The sequence below is a fragment of the Mytilus californianus genome, unplaced genomic scaffold, assembly GCF_021869535.1.
Source record: "Mytilus californianus isolate M0D057914Y unplaced genomic scaffold, xbMytCali1.0.p SCAF_7, whole genome shotgun sequence".
Classification (NCBI taxonomy): domain Eukaryota; kingdom Metazoa; phylum Mollusca; class Bivalvia; order Mytilida; family Mytilidae; genus Mytilus; species Mytilus californianus.
The window spans coordinates 33,893,187-33,913,455 of NW_026262723.1; the positions used below are offsets into that span (position 1 = coordinate 33,893,187).

A 20,269-nucleotide genomic window follows, 5' to 3' on the forward strand; every position below is an offset into this window, starting at 1 on the left:
TGACAAACATCCTCATACACACGAGGCAGACATTGCTAACTCTGTCCTATATGTGGGAGTTCTAGGTGTGGTAAGCACAATCAGATGTAAAAAGATTGGTTGAGTGATTAATGTCCAGTGAAAAATCTACATGCATATTAAGGACCAAAACAAATTAACAAGTAATACAGTTGAAAGATCGATCTGGGTTGATTGAATTTTCTTGTTTAATGTCCTTTGGCAATTATTTCATGCATACTCTGGACCAGAAACTATTTACAATATTAGAATATATTTTACCTTGCAACAGGCCACGTGCGTGACACACTCGCTTAATTTAGCATCGGAATTAACTTCCCCATTTCCAACGAACGTGACTGCGTAATTATAGAACCCATCTTGCCAAACGGGTATCCCTTTTTAGCAACGGTTCACTGTTGTTCAGGTGAAGTCCAGGGATGAAAATATTTGTCTTTGCCCATGAAAGCTCTTTGGGGTTTGAATAAAAAGTGATTAGAGGTAAAGTTTAACAAGACAGCGAACCAACGATACAGAACAATTAAGATATCAAGAGTCAACATACAGTCTTTTATAATAGGCAGATGCCTTTGCTAAATGTCGAAAACGAAACCGCCTCGTGTAAGGAGTTAATTTAACATTACTTTGGTTTTTTCTCTATTATCTTTTTATGGTCTATTGTTTATGATTATGTCGAGCAATTATAAAACTAAGAAAGGGAAGATATTTTTTTAAAGGTGTTCGCTAAATTAAGACTTGGAAAGTGAACGACGTATGACTTATATAAAAGTATTAGTTTTCATGTAAATCAATATGTTTAAGAATGATGATCAATTTTGCCAAAGTATCGTCCATACACGTTTTGAGTGAGCCACTAAAACTTCTCAAGAAGGAGGGGGGGGGGGGTTCACTTCAATCATTTTTCGTAGGGATGAGCAGCTGAGACATCCAGTACCCCATGCTTTTGATATATTTTGAATAACAGAAAAACACACCCTTTCATATTTTTTTGGACAAAAAATGCACCTGTAGCTATAATGATTATGTTATTCTTTGGAGAGAAAAATAGATTTGACAATGAAAAATGTTATTTATTTTCGATTGGGGATTTAATTACATCTGTGTAAAATATCGCAATCTGATTAATTTTAGAAATGTTTGATTTAATCAGCAACTTATGATATATTTCATCTTAATTTCTCAACCTACTTTATATTTTTTGCTACCACTCATTACATAGGAAGTGTTGTTTGGGAGAGAAGTCCAGGGATGAAAATATTTTTGCTTTACCCTAGACAATAATCATATTATAAAAACAAATGTGTTTTTGATAAGAATATGTAGTGTAGAATACCTTTTTAATTCTATGGAAATCTGTAAAATTGATGATACAGATATGATCAACAATGAGACAACTATCCACCAGAGCCCATATGACGTAGATGGTAACAACTATAGGTCACCGTATTGCTTTTAACAATAAGCAAACCCATATCGCATAGCAAGATAAAACAGGCCTCGACCTAACAAAACATAAGACCGTTGAATCGATAAAACCAACGCTCAATAATCATATTATATATTTTTTATTACTGAATTCCATCAGGTTTTACAAATGTAATAACTTTCTGATTTTAATGCTGTGAGTGAAACACATATACCTTCAAGTAAAAAGAAAGTCAGGAATATAAGTGTATTTTTTGTACTAGTAGTTCACCCTCCGCGCGTGGATCTTAACATGCCTTTTTGTTCCGGAGGTCGTTTAATGTCAATATTTACTTATCATTGAACTTTTACTATTACATATCATAAGTATGGTCAAATGATTCTTTTCGCAAAAAATCTTGCGACTAAAATTGATCGTACATTTTTGTAAGTTATACCGCAATGTTATGAGTATTTTAACTCGTAAGATATTTTGTTAAATGAATCGATGGATTTTACTATACTTATTTTTTATAATTTGATATTTTTACTAATATTTGTGATAACAAAATAATTTATAATAAGATGCAACTATATAAATAATATATTACGAACGAATCTGGTAAAATATATGAATTCTTGTGACATTCGTGGAATTCTTTTAAAATAGTTTATTATAACAAGCATTTGATAATCTGGGAGGGGAAGGGGGAGGGAGGGGGCTAAGAACGGGACACTTTTTTATCTATTGCAAGGTCAATTTATTCATTCCGCGCAGGTACTTATTTTCAAGTTAGTACACATATCTCTTACCTGCACTTTTGTTGGGCAGAATATTCACTTTCATCCTGTCTTAGGCAAGATTATTTTATATTTCTAGTTCTTACCAGGCCAGGATGTTCATTTCCAAAATCCATCAGACCCCTTAAAAAAATATTCTTTGAATACTCTCCTTATCCCAGACTTTCTTTTTACTTGAAAGTATATCTGTTTCACTCACAGCGTCAAGATCAGAAAGTTATTATATTTGTTAAACCTGATGGATTTCAGTAATAAAAAAATTATGATATCATTATTGACCGTTGGTTTTATCGATTCAACGGTCTTATGTTTTGTTATGTCGGGGCCTGTTTTATCTCGCTATGCGGTATGGGTTTGCTCATTGTTGAAAGACATACGGTGACCTATAGTTATTAAGATCTACGTCATTTGGGCTCTAGTGGATAGTTGTTTCATTGCCGATCATATCCGTATTATCAATTTTACAGATTTCTATAGAATTAAAAAGGTTTCTGCATTACATATTCTTATCAAACACTCAATTGAAAACAACATGTTTTTCTCAAATTATGTTACCGAAATGAATTAATGTTAACACATAGAAATACTTCCTCTATAAATTTGGTTTTGATTGAACTTGCCATTTTTAGATAATAACTCAAAATTTGTCAAAGTGTTCAGATATTCACTAAAGTGTTGCTAAAACCTTAAAGTTTTTAATAATGATTTCTTTTTTCATTTTAAAGGAAATCAGAATACTGTTATCGTTGTGTCTTTTTAAGTAATCTTCTAGAACAATCCATGATCCTCCTAGTAGAAGTCTGAATATCTTAATTCATACTAGTAGATATTGGAATTCTGATTTGTATTGGAAATTTAAATAATATGAATAAGAATTCTGATGTTTACTAGTAGATATTGGGATTCCTGTTTGTCCTATAGGATTCTGGATCCTACTAAATCCCAATTTTTACTGTAACATTCGTGTCAATCAATATGTTGTACTTTGGTATTTACCATCATAGATTATAACAAAGTATCTTTTTTTTATAAAGTTGTAAAATATTATAAAATATTCACATTAGGAATTCCAATTATCTATAAGTTATTTTTTGTTAATTTCAAAAGGTTCTATCCATATTATAATTTATAGTATTAGTAATAGTTGAACATATAGTTTAATGTTACAAATGATATAATCCTACTTATATTTTGACACTCGTTTGGTATATATTGAGAGGGGAGGGGGTAACAGGACGATTTTTTGCGGGTGAAGTAATCATATGCATCTGTCGCTACGCAGGCTTCTTATTCCGAGCGGTACAAGACTAGAAGATATTTCCTGCACCGTGAAGATTCAAATGGTCGTCCCCAAATAAGGAAACCAAAACATGTTGCCCACCAACTAAGATCCATGGTGAATTAGAATAACTACGACGTTCATTTCCTTTTATCTGTAAACATTTTCCCTGCACTAGCTTAAATCTGCCATTATCTCTTACGTGTTTTAAAGGAATCAACAATGCATTATCTCACCTTACAGGTAGTTATATCTGTATAACATCTGAAAAAAGTCGAAACTAACACAATAGGTAATCCAGAGTACATGTTGTATGAAAATGTAGGAGGAATATTATGCTGTAAAATATTCATTATGCTATAACCACCTCAATGGGTCGTTGTAGCGTGATCCTATCCCCGGTCAAGTTAAAAATACACGCAAAATTTAGGAGTTTGATCGCCTCCGAGTCAGGATAATGTGTCCGGGACAAGTATTGCTGTCGAATATATATATATTTTTAACTTTGTGATTTACCACGTTAAGAATCCAGATTAACGTGTCGGTATAGTACAAACAAGTTTCATTTTTATATGACAATAACATGATTGTTCTCGTCCTGTTAAGATGGTTTAATCAAATTTTTAACGTTTGTACCAGGTGTTGGATTTTCAAATAATTCGGTCTCGAGCATCACCGAAGAGAGATTAATTGGTACTGTGAATGTTATAACTACCACTGAGTCAATACCTTTGTTGGAGGAATGTTAGTACCTGAGAAACATTAGCCCAGTAGCCAGTACTTTGGTATTACGGATATAGTTTTATTTGAATTTGCTGTTATAAAATTTCGAAATCATTTTAATTTCAGGAACGTATCCCCTTCGTGAATAGCTCTGATTGCTTGTCCGGGTTTGGCTTTACTTTTGATCCTCATACAAGGTATTAATGCTCTTCCTTCTGATCCTCATACAAGGTTTTAATGCCCTTCCTTCTGATCCTCATACAAGGTTTTAATGCTCTTCCTTCTCATCCTCATACAAGGTTTTAATGCCCATCCTTCTGATCCTCATACAAGGTTTTAATGCTCATCCTTCTCATCCTCATACAAGGTTTTAATGCCCTTCCTTCTGATCCTCATACAAGGTATTAACGATCTTCCTTCTCATCCGCATACAAGGTTTTAATGCCCTTCCTTCTGATCCTCATACAAGGTTTTAATGCTCTTCCTTCTGATCCTCATACAAGGTTTAAATGCTCTTCCTTCTGATCCTCATACAAGGTTTTAATGCTGTTCCTTCTGATCCTCATACAAGGTTTAAATGCTCTTCCTTCTGATCCTCATACAAGGTTTTAATGTTCTTCCTTCTGATCCTCATAGAAGGTTTTAATGCTCCTCCTTCTGATCCTCATACAAGGTTTTAATGCTCTTCCTTCTGATCCCCATACAAGGTTTTAATGCTCTTCCTTCTGATCCTCATAGAAGGTTTTAATGCTGTTCCTTCTGATCCTCATACAAGGTTTTAATGCTCTTCCTTCTGATCCTCATACAAGGTCTTAATGCTCTTCCTTCTGATCCCCATACACGGTTTTAATGCTCTTCCTTCTGATCCTCATACAAGGTTTTAATGCTCTTCCTTCTGATCCTCATAAAAGGTTTTAATGCTCTTACATGTCTTACTTGTGATCCTCATACAAGGTTGTAATGCTCTTCAACGTTTGCATTAAGTTTTGGCAAATTGTCTTGGCCTCGGGCATCGCTGAAGAAACATTAATTGTTGAAATTCGCATCTGGTGCAATAATATTGATACCGTTAACGTTATTAGCAAAAGAACATAGAAGAGTCGACTCTCAATAGAGTAATGTGCTTTGCCCGCGTACGTTATCGAATTACAAATAGACTTAAAGTACCGCTCTAATTTAAAGCAGGGTATACATGTATTCATTTAACAGGTACAGGTTTTATCATTTCAAATACGCATATAATATTTGTCACTGGACATTAAACACCTTTAAATCAATCAGGAAATCCTTTTTCTACCGTTATATCAGTCTTTTCACTTGTGTGAGATACAGTGAGATGTCCACTTTTAAGTCAACAATAAAGTAAAAATCAAACTAAGGTTTAAATATTGATTTGTGGGAAAGTTGTCATGAAAAAGCAAGCCACATGTAAGTATGTACTAAACATGCTTCAATTTTTTTTAAATATAACGTCATGCGGAACATAGAACTTTTAGATGTGCACATGTTTATGAGCAATGCATGACCGTGATAAAACTATCTTTCCGACCTTGTATGACTGGGGAGCTATGACTGATTTGTTTATTATATTTGAATAGATTAGTTTGCTTTAATAATTTTTAAGGATGTGTTTTCCGAGTGTTTTCTAGATGGTTTTATTCTTTTATATATATATTTATTGTGCATTATGTTCATTTTGTAGCTTACGATTTATATGACAATAATATACGTGTAATTTAATTGTATTTTTTTCACTCTAATTTGTAGGGGGATTTATTGTAGTCAAATATGATAGATAAGTCAATGAGACAGCAATCCTGTGACAAAAATAATTAGGACACACACACAGAGCAACATTCAGTCTACTTTATTTACTACCATATAACATCAGAGTAAATAATACTTCATCTTTTAACCCTAAACAAATTAAGGAAACAACGATATAGACAGGCCTCCGCGCCATTAGTAAATGAATGTTGGTTTGAAACGGCTATTTTGATCTTAACATTTTCATCTTAAAGTCTAAACATAAAAACTTTAAGATTTGTTAAGAGTGTAAGTAATTTGTGAGATAATTTTTTAGTGTTAATGTCACTGCCTCGGTGGTCTCGTGGTAGCGTGTTTGCCTCGAGTGCGGGATGTCGTGGGTTCGAACACCGGCCGGGGCATATCAAAGACTATAACATTGGTATTTGCTGATTCTCCGCTAAGCACGCGGTATTAAGGAGTAAGAGCAAAGACTTGTCGATTCGGAGTCAGAATAATGTGTCCGGGTAAGGTGACATGTCTTCCAGCGGACTGTTACCTTGTGAACTAGCACGTTAAAAATCCGACTCAGCGTGTCGGTCTAGTACAAAGCAGGGTTAATATTTATATTACATTGACATGTTCTTGTCCTGAATATGCATATTAATTTGCCGCTGGACGTTAAGCAACTATTCATCATAATCATCTTAGTGTTATTTCAGTACTGTTCACACATTTCACTTGCAATCAATCCAGTAGTGTTTGGTAGCTTTTCAGACAATTCAGTACTTTTTTTTATTTGTACAGGTTAATAACAGCTACTAAAAGTCTGAAAATAGACTAAATGTTAGGTTGCACTTCTGTAAATGTAAATATAGACAATGCAATTTTTGTTAGGAACTCCTTTTACGACTAAAACTGTGCTACATTTACTATGAAGTTTCGTAAAAAATTATATCCTAGAATAGCAAGTTCATATGCACTACTATTTTTTTCAAAGGTCAAAACATAGGGCTGTGCGGCATATTTTCAACATTTATATGCCCCGAACTTCTAAGATTTTAAACTTATACTAAATTCTGTACTACCCCTCCCTTCACTTTGGGTCTTCCTCAGGATTAAATTTGGCCGCTATCCATGTGTATCTATACTTGTAACATTCTTAAGTTATGTCTCTATGAGATGAAACACAGAATTCAAGATTATATTACCATTTCCATATGATTTAACAGTTTGTTGTAATGTCGTGCTGTTACACCACTTTTTTAGATTTAGTGGGGTGAACGCTCACAAGCATGGGTAACCCTGACATATTCTTTGACAAGTCAGGATCCTGTAATTGGTTATTGTCCGTCATTTTTGTTTTTCGTTTATTGTATTGTCATAAACCATGCAGTCGGGTTTTTTTTTTGGTTTTAATTGTTTCACATTTGTTATATTGTTTTTCTTTTAATAGCTGACTATACTGAATGGGTTCTGCTCATTGCTGATGAGGAGCGTATAGTGCTCTTATAGTTGCTTATAACTGCGTCATGTGGACGTTGTTGGGTTGTATTTTAATTTGGAATGATGCTACAATTTCTCCTGATTTTATTTGGATCCAGTTTTACCATTCTCTTATTATCGATTAATAACTTTTAAATTTTTTTGAAATTCTACCTACTTTGAGACTTTATCTTAATGTTTTGGTACTTACAATGAATTAACCTATAGATTTTGAAACGACTTAGTTCAGTTAATTTTGAATCAGTAAAAGATTAACACATATTAAAATAGTCCAGCTGTAAATAATTCAAACGAGCAAATGAAATTTTCATTTTTTGCTTTAATACATTAATCTTTTATACTATACAATTACACAATTTATACAGATTTAAAGTTTTATCAAACAAATAAGGATCACTGCGATATTCTTTTGTATTTCTTATGCATATAGTTCATGAATAAAATTAGGTACGTCAAATAAGATCGCTCAAGATAAACATGTGTTGCCGTAACTACAAAGCGTTTATACAGTTCTTACATAGCATGAATTATAAAGGTTTAAAAACAATTCAACTAAACTTAATTCAAAAATTGATTATTGATGAGAAACAACCAAACTGAGATTTTGTTGTAACGTATAATATGATTGTCCCCGTATCATGGGAATACATGTGAGAAACGGATGGTCAAATTGGACAAGAATATAGTGCACTCTATAATACTGTCTATGGATGCAAAACGATAAACGAAGAGATTTAATCATCTTAAGATAAATCTTTAGAATAAATCCATTGCAGGACTCTGAACCCCGATGGTAATCCAAACAAATGGTCAATCTGAAATGCGATTATTTGACGCTGGAGTATTCTTTTTGTCATGCCGAAGTGCGATGGTGGCATTTGGACGATATTTTGTTGATAGTTATGCCAAAGTGCGTTGGTGGTAACGTTGAAGTTCGATGGATGTCGGCGTAGAAGTCAATTTGTTTGTAAAAAAGTGGCATTTCATACATTGTCATACTTTTAAGTAAATCATCGAGAAAAACTCGTTTTATTTAAACAAGACAGAATAAATAGTCATTGCATTACCAGTTCTAACGGAAAAGTTGTAGTATACTGTGTAAATAAATTAAACAAAATAAGCAGCCGTTGATACAATCGTCATGAAATTAACCACTCTAGACGCTTCATACAAATTTTATTAAAACCGGTACTCATTGCAATGACAGAACCACATGGTAGTTGTTTGAAATGCAAAAAGCAATTGATAAGTCAGAACAAAATAATTAAGCGAAAAATCATTTTGGGTGCAGTGAATGAGAGCGAGGAATAAGACGGATCAGCGTAGTTGGTTGTTACTGCAACTGGAGAAAATATAGAATGTTTAGTATTTATATACTTACTAATAAAAATATCAAACTCTCATCATATGATAAATTGGATATCGGTAGATTTTAAACTAGCCACCACGCGTCATATAGACCAACACACATCAGCAAAGGGACCATGGCGCTTCGCCGCAGACCATCACACTTTAGCGTGACCATTGCACTTCAGTGTCCCCATAGCAACAACAAATCTATGTTTGTGTTTTGTTTTTTTTTCAATTTATTATATCAATGCGATATTTTGCCTTGGTAAGCATGAAACAAATAAAATTTAATTACAAAGCTGGAGAATTCGTGCGATGAAGTGATGGTCAAAAACGAGTCACTGCTAACGTGTTTCTTCTTTCTATCGCTGTGCATGCTGACCAATAATTGATTAGACGGTAACAAATATATGTCAACATTAACTTTTTTCATTACAATAACGACACTCAAACAGAGTTTGGTAAAATTATAACTAATTCACTAATGCATTTGTGGAGAAGGTAATTAAAAGTTAGAACTATTACATATAATATACAATAAAAATTCTGCTCTTCAACTCATACTTTATTGGTACAATTTAAACTGATTGGTTACCGTTTTCTAGAATTCAAGAGATTCTGGTGCAGAAAAAGGGGACCTTGTATGACATTTTAACTATAGAAACGGTTAAAACCTGAAGCGATATCGAAAGCCTTTCATTTAGCCAAAAATGTCCTGATTTTCACTAAATCCAGTAAAAATGTCCATTTTGATCATAATTGTTCATTGTTTTTGTATATTCATCTAGCCAATGAATATGCTTTGACAATAAGAATAATTGTGTCTTGTTGTCTTTTTACTTTAAAAACGGATGCTTTCTATTGTTATAAAACCACAAGGGAGCCTACTGGAATGAATCTAATCAGACCAACAATGTTATGCAATGAAAAGAGATCTTTAATTTGGTCAACTTCAATAACACAGATAAGACTGCAGAAAAGGCATGTAAAGGTTGACAGGGAATGTCTTTACATTCTAAATCTTCATATCATAAGACATCCCTTTAGTGATTATTGATCAATATTTTTTAGATTCGTTTATTTAAATGTTCGATCTTTCGTTAAACGTTTTTTAACGTATACGTGTGCACGTTAGTATATTAGCATATACGAAATTTTTTTATATCTAACATTAAGTATTTAAAATTGATTTAAATGTACTTCTGATCTTAAAGCTATTTTTATAGGAATCATGTTGAATAAGGCAGTAAACTATACAACATTGATATATAATGTTTATTTTACTTGAAGGTGAATGAAAGAGAGGTGAAAGATACCAAAGGGACATTCAAACTCATAAGCCGAAAACAAACTGACAACGACATGGAAAAAAAAGGGAAACGACCAAAAGACAAACAGCAGTATACAAAACACATAATTAGATTTTGCCTTCTCCCTCTGTACCATACTGGCAATTAAGAACTATATGAAAATGGGTGTTAGAGTTAATCGGCGGGACGAATTGGGAATAAATATTGGGCACTATTTAATACTGCCAATGTCGGCACAACGATGGGCAATAAGAATTAATAATCTTAACATATATATCATAAACAAAAATCCGTCGAAATTAATCTATTTTTCTTTTAATTGTAAAACAAGGAAAATAACACTTTATAAATGATTATATTTGTGAAGCGCTACTCTATATTTACAATCACCAGGAACGCTCAAAGCCAAATACTTGAAAGCCAAGATTGTATAAGTATAAAAACACGTGAGGAGCAAAATGCCAACTTTACTTGAGAGAGTTTTTTAATATTTTTAAAAATAAAAAAAAAATCGAATAACGTAAGAAAAAGAAACTCATCAGTGACACTAAGAAAGATATGTTAAAAATCATGTAAGTACCGAATCACTGATAACTGAGCTGCTGATGAAATATCAAATTTGACATTTGACCTCTGTATACATGAAACAGGTACAAAAGCAGATAATTCGAACGATGAAAATGATGGTAAGAGATGTGTCACTGAATACGTGTGTGTTTTCCTGTAATCCTAAGTTGAAAATAAGGAAGTAAAAGTTATACACATTGATAGATGTTGTAAGATTTCAACAGGAAAGAAACATTTTTTTCAATAAAAGTGAGTACTAATATTCTATTTTTCATTAGATGACATGTCATGATAGTCAATATGTCATATCAACAAAATAGAAGCCATTCACGTTTCAAAAATGAATGAGACGGTATGATGAGACCTGTTGTTTTACTCCTTCAATTTTAAAATTCAAAAAATAAAACAAATGTACCAAATAATATTCTTCGAAATTTCATAAGACGTCAGTTCGTCAGAGTACCAGTTTTGACCTTTCTGATTTAATCTTACATATTTGTAACATGGTTTCAGGTTAAGATCAACTTTTTAGGGTCCGGTCAAGAAGAACATACAATAAGTTAGTACATATTTTGCACACAATAGTTCGTACGCATAGCCGTAACTTTGTGAATAAGTAACATATTCGAATATTGTGGGTATGCAGATCTTGATCCACATGTGGCACACGTCGTGTTAGTCAAGTGAGGGCAAATCTAGTGATAAGTTTTTTCGGTAGTTCACAATCGAGAAAAAATGAATAGGATTGTGGTTATGACATTTGGAACATATTCGTCGTCATCTGTGAAACAAATATTTCAAAGCAGTAGACCATTGCATGATGGCGAATTTTCGAATGGATGACTTCAACTTACCACTTGGAACTCTTGTTTTATAACTTCTCCATAAGCAGCAACCCTTTATCGAGGAAAGCCTGATAGGAAATGTAGCTCTGGAATATTGCATCAACTGGAAAATATCCATATAATGCAGTTGCTGTTGGAATGCTGCTACATAAAAATTGAAAGTTCACAATTGAGAATCTGAACTCATCCCTTTTGTCGTGAAGTAGTGTTCTCAGCCGACCCTCATTGTCATTCTCTTTTCCTCGAATGTGACGTACCGAATTATACGTATCAACGGGTTTGTACTTATATGAGCAACATAAAGGGTGCCACATGTTGAGAAGAATGTGTTTACATTTACAGAGCCCTGGGTTTATTTTTTGTTTTTTATTTTTAGTTTTCTATGTTGTGTGTTTGGTTTTTTTTTCGGTTTTTTTTCGTCATGAAATTGTCAGTTTGTTTTCGACTTATGGGTTTGAATATCCATTTGGTTTCTTTCGCCTTACTTATTCTAGATGTTAGTCACGATACGAGGCAGACTTAACTGTATCTGCTGTATCCTTTATTTCAAGTTAGATTGAATAGACGCGTTCAATATAATTACCTAACTTTAAATTATAGAAATGACTTCATCTAAAGAGCAGAACATGAAGTTGAAGGATAAGCTTTTTTTTTTTAATCTTACTTATAACTTCTCATATGAATAAAGGAACAAGTCGGCAAGAAGAGGAGTACATTTGGTTCTCTTGGGAATGTCGATTGTTTGTTGAAAAGTAACGATTATGTTGTCAATCAAGAAATCAGGTATCTTGATAATGTCCGTTTGAATCAGAGTGAGTTTTATTTTACAAAGTGCAATTGATCTCTCCATAATACAAGACATTTGCATCTACGTTGGTCATTTCTTTTTATGATTTTATGACGAAAATTTCACTAGTAACCCAATTTTGAAAATTTGATCTAAACAGCTCTTAAAACACGCTGATAACGCTGAAGGCCGACTATGATTGCTGATAAGATTGATGTTAATGATTTAGAAAGAGGTATCGTGCAATACTTGGAAGACCCATCAAAATAACGTTGTTTGTAAAGTCACTTATGTAATTTAGGTATCAAATATTTTGCAGGAATATCCAGTTCTTCCTCTTAGGATGAAACTATCGTGGGGGTTTATGTTGAGTTATTAAATGAAATGTCGATACATAATTCCGTTATCAAGCAATTTATGTGATATGATTTACACCCAAACGATGCTATTTTTGCGTTATCTGCGGGGACAACAACATATTTGTCATGGAGATAGGACAGATGTTTAACAATATTTGGGTCTTTAAAGATCAACGAAGAATGTGTATTCATATACCTATTCAGTTTTTTAATTCTTATTTGTAGCAACGATCTTACAGCTTAAAACCCATTCGAAATGAGTATTTAATTCTTCTGTCTCGCATTTAGCCCATTGCCTGGCATAGTCCTCGACTAAATCCATCAGTATTTTGAAGCGGTGTTTCCTTGTGATTGATTCAGTCTCACGATCGCTGGGTGGTGTTATTGACATTGTTTAGGTCACCAGTTATAACGTGGACAGCCGGATTATATATGATTGGGGAACTAGCACAGGTGCAATCGAGAAATTAATTAAGACTTTTTGGAAGTTAAAAACGTTGTAAATATTGAAATCTGCAACACGTGCTTGTAATTGAAAGGCTTAGTCGCAATTAGTTTGGTATAGGTATAAGAGATGACAGGTATAGACTGATCTTAAAGTAGAGAGGTATTTTCGAGCGAACTGATTTATGATGAGGCATATTATCAAAGTTGACGTTATCGAGACCTTTGCTGGCAAACAAAGTTTCAAAAAAGGTGTTTTCTCCGCTTCATCTTTTTTATTGCGAGTCAAGGCGTCAGGATTATATCAACAAGTTAATTTATCAATAAAAGAAGCATCAAATCGAATGGCTTGAACAATTTACATTTTTGAAATTTCAACGGCCAACTAATTGCTTTTATTACACCTCTTCTGTTTGCACTTACACATGTGTCTCCCTTCAGCTTGGTATGAGATAATAACTGAGTGCTTTATATTTTTTCTAATTATATTTCAGGTTTCAAATATCAATGAATTGTGATGGCAATGATCAATATCTATTCGTTACTTGGTTTTATTATGCATGTCGCAAGCCACGATGAAACTCATTGTCCGACTGAACTTTGTAAATGTACAAAATTTGAAGCCATCTGCTCTGGGAAAAATCTTATCTATATTCCAAGTTTTCCAAGAGACGTCCAATCAGTTACATTTCTTAATGGAAATATCGGAATACTATCACAAGAAAGGACTAAAAACCTAACTTTCAATGTTATCTATAAGCTTAGTTTTATAAACAATGCTATAGTTCGACTTGAGCCTGATGCATTTTCTACTTTCATAACAATAAAGGTATTAACCATCTCATCCGAACCATCATTGCTAGCATCAGATGTAATGAATGCATTGAACAATATGAATACTGCTCATCTAAAGTCACTCAACCTAATAAACAACGATTGGATGTTTCTTCCAGACGACATGTTTAAGGCAATAAAAACGAATAAAATTAAAAAAATTAACCTCAACAGAAATAATCTTCAACTGTTGAATTTCTCATGGTTTTCAAATATGTCTCACTTGATAAATCTGAGAGTCAGTTTTAATAAAATTTCAATAATTCTACAAGACAGTATTCTCAGCCTGAACAAACTTTATCTAGACAGCAATGAAATTACAAAATTTCCACAGTTTTGTACGAATCATGATAATAACAGTGCACTTCCAAACTTGAGATATTTATCTCTGACAAATAATAAAATAGCAAAATTAAATGTTGGACAATTTCGATGTTTTTCGAAGCTTCGATCATTGAAAATTGATAATAATTGGATCGTTAGTATTCATAATAATACTTTTACAGATTTGAAAGTATTAACTAATCTCAGTATACAGGCTGTAGGAAAACAGTTGAAAACAATTGAAGATGGATCATTTAATATACCGTCATTACAAATGGTATCCCTCCGAGATTGTCATTTCCATTTTGATAGTCTATCAGCGACGGAGCAAAGTAGTATGCTGTCAAGCTGCAATGATTTAAGATTTCTTGATCTTGGTGGAAATTTTTTGAATTCAACAACTTTGACTAGGATAATATCACAATTAAAACAGTTAAGATATCTTAACTTGGAAAACACAAGGCTTGGCTATTTGTCTGACAACGTATTTCCAAAACTACTAGCGATTGAAACGCTCATCATGTCCAGTAATCGAATATATGGATGGGATAAATATGTGTTTGATCATGTGGCATCTCTGCAATATCTAGATTTGTTCAATAATCTAATAACGATAGTAAACGAATCATCTTTTCCGACTGCGTTACTGGCAAATTTGAAAAGGATAAATTTAGGCGGAAATCGATTTGCTTGTACATGTGAACAGATATGGTTCGTTAATTGGTTACGGCGCACAAACATAACACTTTGCGACTACCCAAATCGTTATTTTTGTACTACACCAGATATTTATAATCACAAATTGTTGAAAGATTACAAACCTTCCTTTTTGTCGTGCAACCCAATCATTACGATTATAATTTCAATGTCTGCATTAGTTTGCCTGTTAATATCGACAATGATAATTTTTCTGAAATGTAGTACAAATATTAAGAACTTTTTATACCTCCTCAAAGTTAAACAGTTTAGACGACAAGGTTATCTTCCTATTGTAAATAGTGAAGATTATGAATATCACGCTTTTCTTGTTTATTGTGATGAGAACCGAATATGGGTTCATAACGACTTCGTCAAAAAACTTGAAAATGAGGAGGGATTTAAGTTCTGCATTTATCACAGAGACTTTGATGTAGGAGAATCTGTCATTGGAAACGTTGATAAATACCTTAAAAAGTCGTGGAAGGTTATTGTTATTATATCAAATGCATTTGCGAAAAGCGAATGGTGTCAGTGGGAAGTCGATATAATTCAGGAGAGAAGACGTCGACAAGGCAGAAATGCACTTCTCTTAGTAGTACTTGAAAATATCACCTCTAAAAACATGACAAGTCCTCTCCGTACTTTACTAGAAAGTACCCCACATCTGAGGTACAAAAAAGGAATTGGTGAAAATTTATTTTGGGCTGCCGTAATTAAAGATCTTCGAAAAGCCGTCGGACACCCTCCGATTTCTGAATTATAGATATAAGTTGTTATTGAACGAGGGTCAGTTTCAATATGTACTAATGTTTGTGTAGCGTTGATTTGTTTTCAATATTGGTATGATATTGTGTTTGTTGAAAAGGAAATGTTGATCATACGTCATTATTTCATCAAAGAAACAACAGAAATAACATAAAAAAAGCATATAGAAACAGTATCTTCAAGAATAGCGACTATGCAATACGCATAAATAATTCTAAATATTTGTGAACATATAGAAAAATACCGGATAACAGATGACAAAAACATAATATGAATAACAAAACAAACCGTATTTAAAATGACTGCAGATACTGCATTGTACTGTGGAAGCAATCTCAAAGTCCTTACAATGTAGACCAGAAATCATGCCATCTATAACATGTATAACTTAATATTGGTTCCTGTTCTTCCTCGAAAATTTTATATATACCTCTACGCCATTACCAGTACAGGATAACATTATCTTTGTTCAATGGCAAAACAAACAATTGAAAAATTTTATTTTTGTAAAGCTTCAAAATGAAAATATAACTCGCCAATTACACCTAAAGTCAACTTTGCCTGAGGGGATGGAACTTTTTTTTGACAATTTCTTAATTTCTGAACGGATAATTTAAGAGAATTTTGTTAACCATCATGTCATTCAATATTGAATTTATGGACTCATGTCGTTATGATCTACTAGTTAATTCTGATGACATAAGTTTAACAGCTCCTATGTTTAAACAAATGCCAAAAGTAAACTCGAATTCAAACCACAAATGCCAGAAACTGAGAATTAATATAGATAAACCATGGTTTGACCAGAAGTGTAAAGAGCTATATGCCAATCACTTTAAAAGATTGCATACTTTTCACCATACAAAATCATATTATAATCATAATGATTTCCACAGTATCAACAGAGATCATAAGAATGATGGAAATAAGCTCAAACGTAGTTACAAACGACAAGACGGATATATGTCGTTTAAACTAAAAAAGGACAATTCGAGAAAATTGTACTCATTTTTTAGTCAAAAAACAAGTGTGATTGATTGGTTGATTTGTGTTTAACGCCACTTTCAGCAATATTGTGGTATTTTTTGTGGCGGTCAGTCTTTTATTGGCGGAGGAAACCGGAGTGCTCGGAGAGAACACCGACATTCGGAAGGGAAACGGACAATCCTAGTCAATTTAGATTGGAGTCTAGCGAACCTGCGACGTGCGGGATTCGAACTCACAACCTCAGTGTTGACAAGCTAGTGATACTTTTTTTCTCTACTTAGACCACTAGGCTACCGAAGGCCCTGTGTGTCTCAAGTGTGCCTATTAGCAATAAGAGTCCTGAAGTGATTAATAATGGCCCTTTTTTAATGAGTCAGATGGAGAACTTTCTGCTGAGATTTTAAAGTCTATTCACAAACGTAAAAGTGACAAGGTACAGACTCTTTGCTGAATGATTTTTTTCATTGAATATCAGGGTTTTATTATGCCACAATTATGTACTCTATTTAATGCCGTATTACAGCAGATTCCATTGAGTGTGTAGCCAAAGGTAATATCTTTGGTTAGCTTGCTTGTTAGCTAAACCGTGAAGTCATTATTAGGTCAAGTATACTACCCTCCTTTTGAAGTAGCATAGTCCAACAGCCAGATCGATTGGTTTTCTGTCGGACTAGTCTATTCTTAAAGTAGGGTAGTTTACCTAACCTAACAATGACTTCACGGTTCAGCTAACAAGCAAGCTAACCAAAGATATAACCTTTGGCTACACACTCAATGGAATCTGCTGTAAATATTGTGGGTATTTCCTATCAGCATGGTCAGATGCCATCTTGTTCCCGATTTTCAAATGTGATGATGTTAACGATGAAGTAAACTATCGTGGTATAATCCTTGTCAGCAATCTAGGTTAACCTTTTTCCGCAATTCTGAATTTTGAAGATTGTTCAATTCGGCAGCTTTTAATGATATTTTATCTGATGCCCTGTTTGATTTTCGTAATATTTATAGTATCGTTGATGCTCTTTTTTGTTTATACTCTGTTGTTCAAAATACATTATATTGTTGCTTTGTTTACTACTTGAAAGTCATTGACTCGATTGATCGTTTATGGTTATGGTACAAAATTGCCAATTTAAGTATCAAGGGATATCTTTTAACTGTTTGAAGGAAAGGATTCATTTCGACTATACGTATCTGTAAAATGTGATTAAGTGTTAAAAGAACATCAAATTTAATGGTCTACTTCGAATTTGGTAGATTTCCATTCCAGTATGACAGCAATTTTAGAATACATAATTTTTTATTTAAATATTAGTGAATGATATTTGTATATTAAGGTCTTGCTACAAAGAGCTTGTGTTATATTGTTCAAAAAGTATGAATTGGGCATCACATGTAAAAAAAATATTATGTAATCTTGGTTTGAATAATTTCTGGGATAATCAGTGGTTATTGGATATAAACAGTTCATATTTACCTTAATACAACGTGTGTTTGGTAAAGCTAAACAAGAGTTACATTTTTATAAGACTCTTCTTCAAAGTGTATATTATATATGTGGTAACGCGTGCAGTTTTGTAATTATAGTTGGTATACATAAATGAACTGCTGTATTGTTTGCAAATGTATTACAAGGATTCGTTTGTTTTCACATAACCTTTCTATTAAATTTGGACGCTATGTTGGTACTAATAGGAATGAAAAAGCTGTATTTTTTGTGATTAAACAGTGATAGAGGATACATTTCATTTCATTCTACAATGTAACAGATATACTGATTTGCGTATCAAAAATATTTTAAGAAATATTACTAGTTTAGGTCTTCAACTTTCAAATTAATGGAGTTATTTTCTGTTGAAAACACGAAACAACTTAGTAACTTAGGAAAATATACGCCTTTCTCTTTTAGATTAACAAACAGTTTATTCTAGAAATATGTTGACGTCTCCTATTGTCATTTAAACATACTGTTAATATTGTTTGTGATATGCCATATTAATAAATATGTTGTATTTGAATACACTGATGAGCCGTTGTGCTCAAAGTTAATAATCATTTGAAATTGCATCAAAAACGGACCGATAAGATGACAGTTGCATGTTTTAATTAATAAGTTATTACACAATTGTTTGCTGCAAACAATGGATGGTTTTATAAAGCTAAGAATTAAACTTAAATATGTGACTTAAATCTTTCACAATAATGATTTTTTATTTCATAAATGAGTTAAATAAAACCCTTTAGATACCACATTTATAACTGACAACGTACATTCTGCACACGTACTTTTTGTTAAGCAAATGTATACATTTGTCGTTTTTAATAGCCAGTAATAAGGAAAATTCATTTTTTTTCGTATTTGGTTTAGGTTTGACTATTGTTAAGCCCTTGTTGAAGCCCATAATGTGAATAACCTCAAACATAACGAATGTTTTGAATGATAGTGTTTTTTTCTATTTTTAATGTCATAATTTTAAAATGATGGCGTTAGTACATTTGACACATGTTTGACTTTAGTTGAAATTTTGCAAAAATCAGTATTCAAATAATAATTTATACGGACTTTGTCCTCTCACAGGTAACACCTGCCTCATATTACAATGTTAAATAGACACGTGTTAGACAAATACATTGTACCCAATACAAACAGACCCAGATGTATAAGGTTCTTTAGAATATTCAGGTAAATGTTCATTTGGGTTTTAACTATGCACTTTGATTACGGTACGATACATGCAAATGCAAAATGAATACAGTATTCTCCGTCCAGTAAAATTGATTTATAAATCCTTTTATTAACACAGCAAAATTTATCTAATTTACACAGCCTTAATGTAGCATCTTCAGGATCAAGTAATGTAGGTTTGAATGACTCGCTCAAAACGTGTCAAGACGAAATATTTTGGAAAGATTGATTGATTCATTTATTGATTGAGTGTTTGTGTTTAACACAATGTTCAGCACCATAATAGTCTATATCGTTGCTGTCATTTTTTATTGGTGAAGGAAGCCCGTAGAGAAGTACCAAAAACTGACAATCCTAGTCAATTTAGATTGGAGTCAATCGCACCTGCCACGTGCGGGGTTCGAACAACCACATTAAAGAATTTTCATACTTATCGTGTAATATAAATGGAACTAATTCATATTTGCTATTATTTTAGAATGTATTTCTATAGGAATTTTATTTTGAATAAAGCAGCATATAAATGGTATTAATCCGCTAAACGTCACGTCATTGCATATGTTTAATTATTGTTAATTGGGTTTCGGTAAATGATTGTCATTTAATAAAGTTTTTCGCTCTACATATAGAATAAAGCAATTACTGTCTTTTGTGATTTAAGTGACTTTTGCAAAACTGATATTCACTTCAGCCATTGGATTTATGAAATATCAGTTTTTCAAAAGTCAATAAAAACCCATATTTACCTCATCAAAAGACAGCTCTTATTGTATAACAATGATGTATGACTTATTTTCTGAAGTAGGCCATCAATGTAAAAGTGTAGTTTCCGATG

General features: G+C 32.8%; 1 protein-coding gene across 1 annotated transcript; it reads left to right on the plus strand.

Annotated features, from left to right (window-relative positions):
- Positions 1-13,850: 13,850 nt before the first annotated feature.
- Positions 13,851-16,057, plus strand: LOC127707809 (toll-like receptor 13). The gene has a single exon (XM_052212560.1). The coding sequence runs from the start codon at positions 14,014-14,016 to the stop codon at positions 15,757-15,759; it is 1,746 nt and encodes a 581-aa protein (XP_052068520.1). The 5' UTR covers positions 13,851-14,013; the 3' UTR covers positions 15,760-16,057.
- The last annotated feature ends 4,212 nt before the right edge of the window (positions 16,058-20,269 follow it).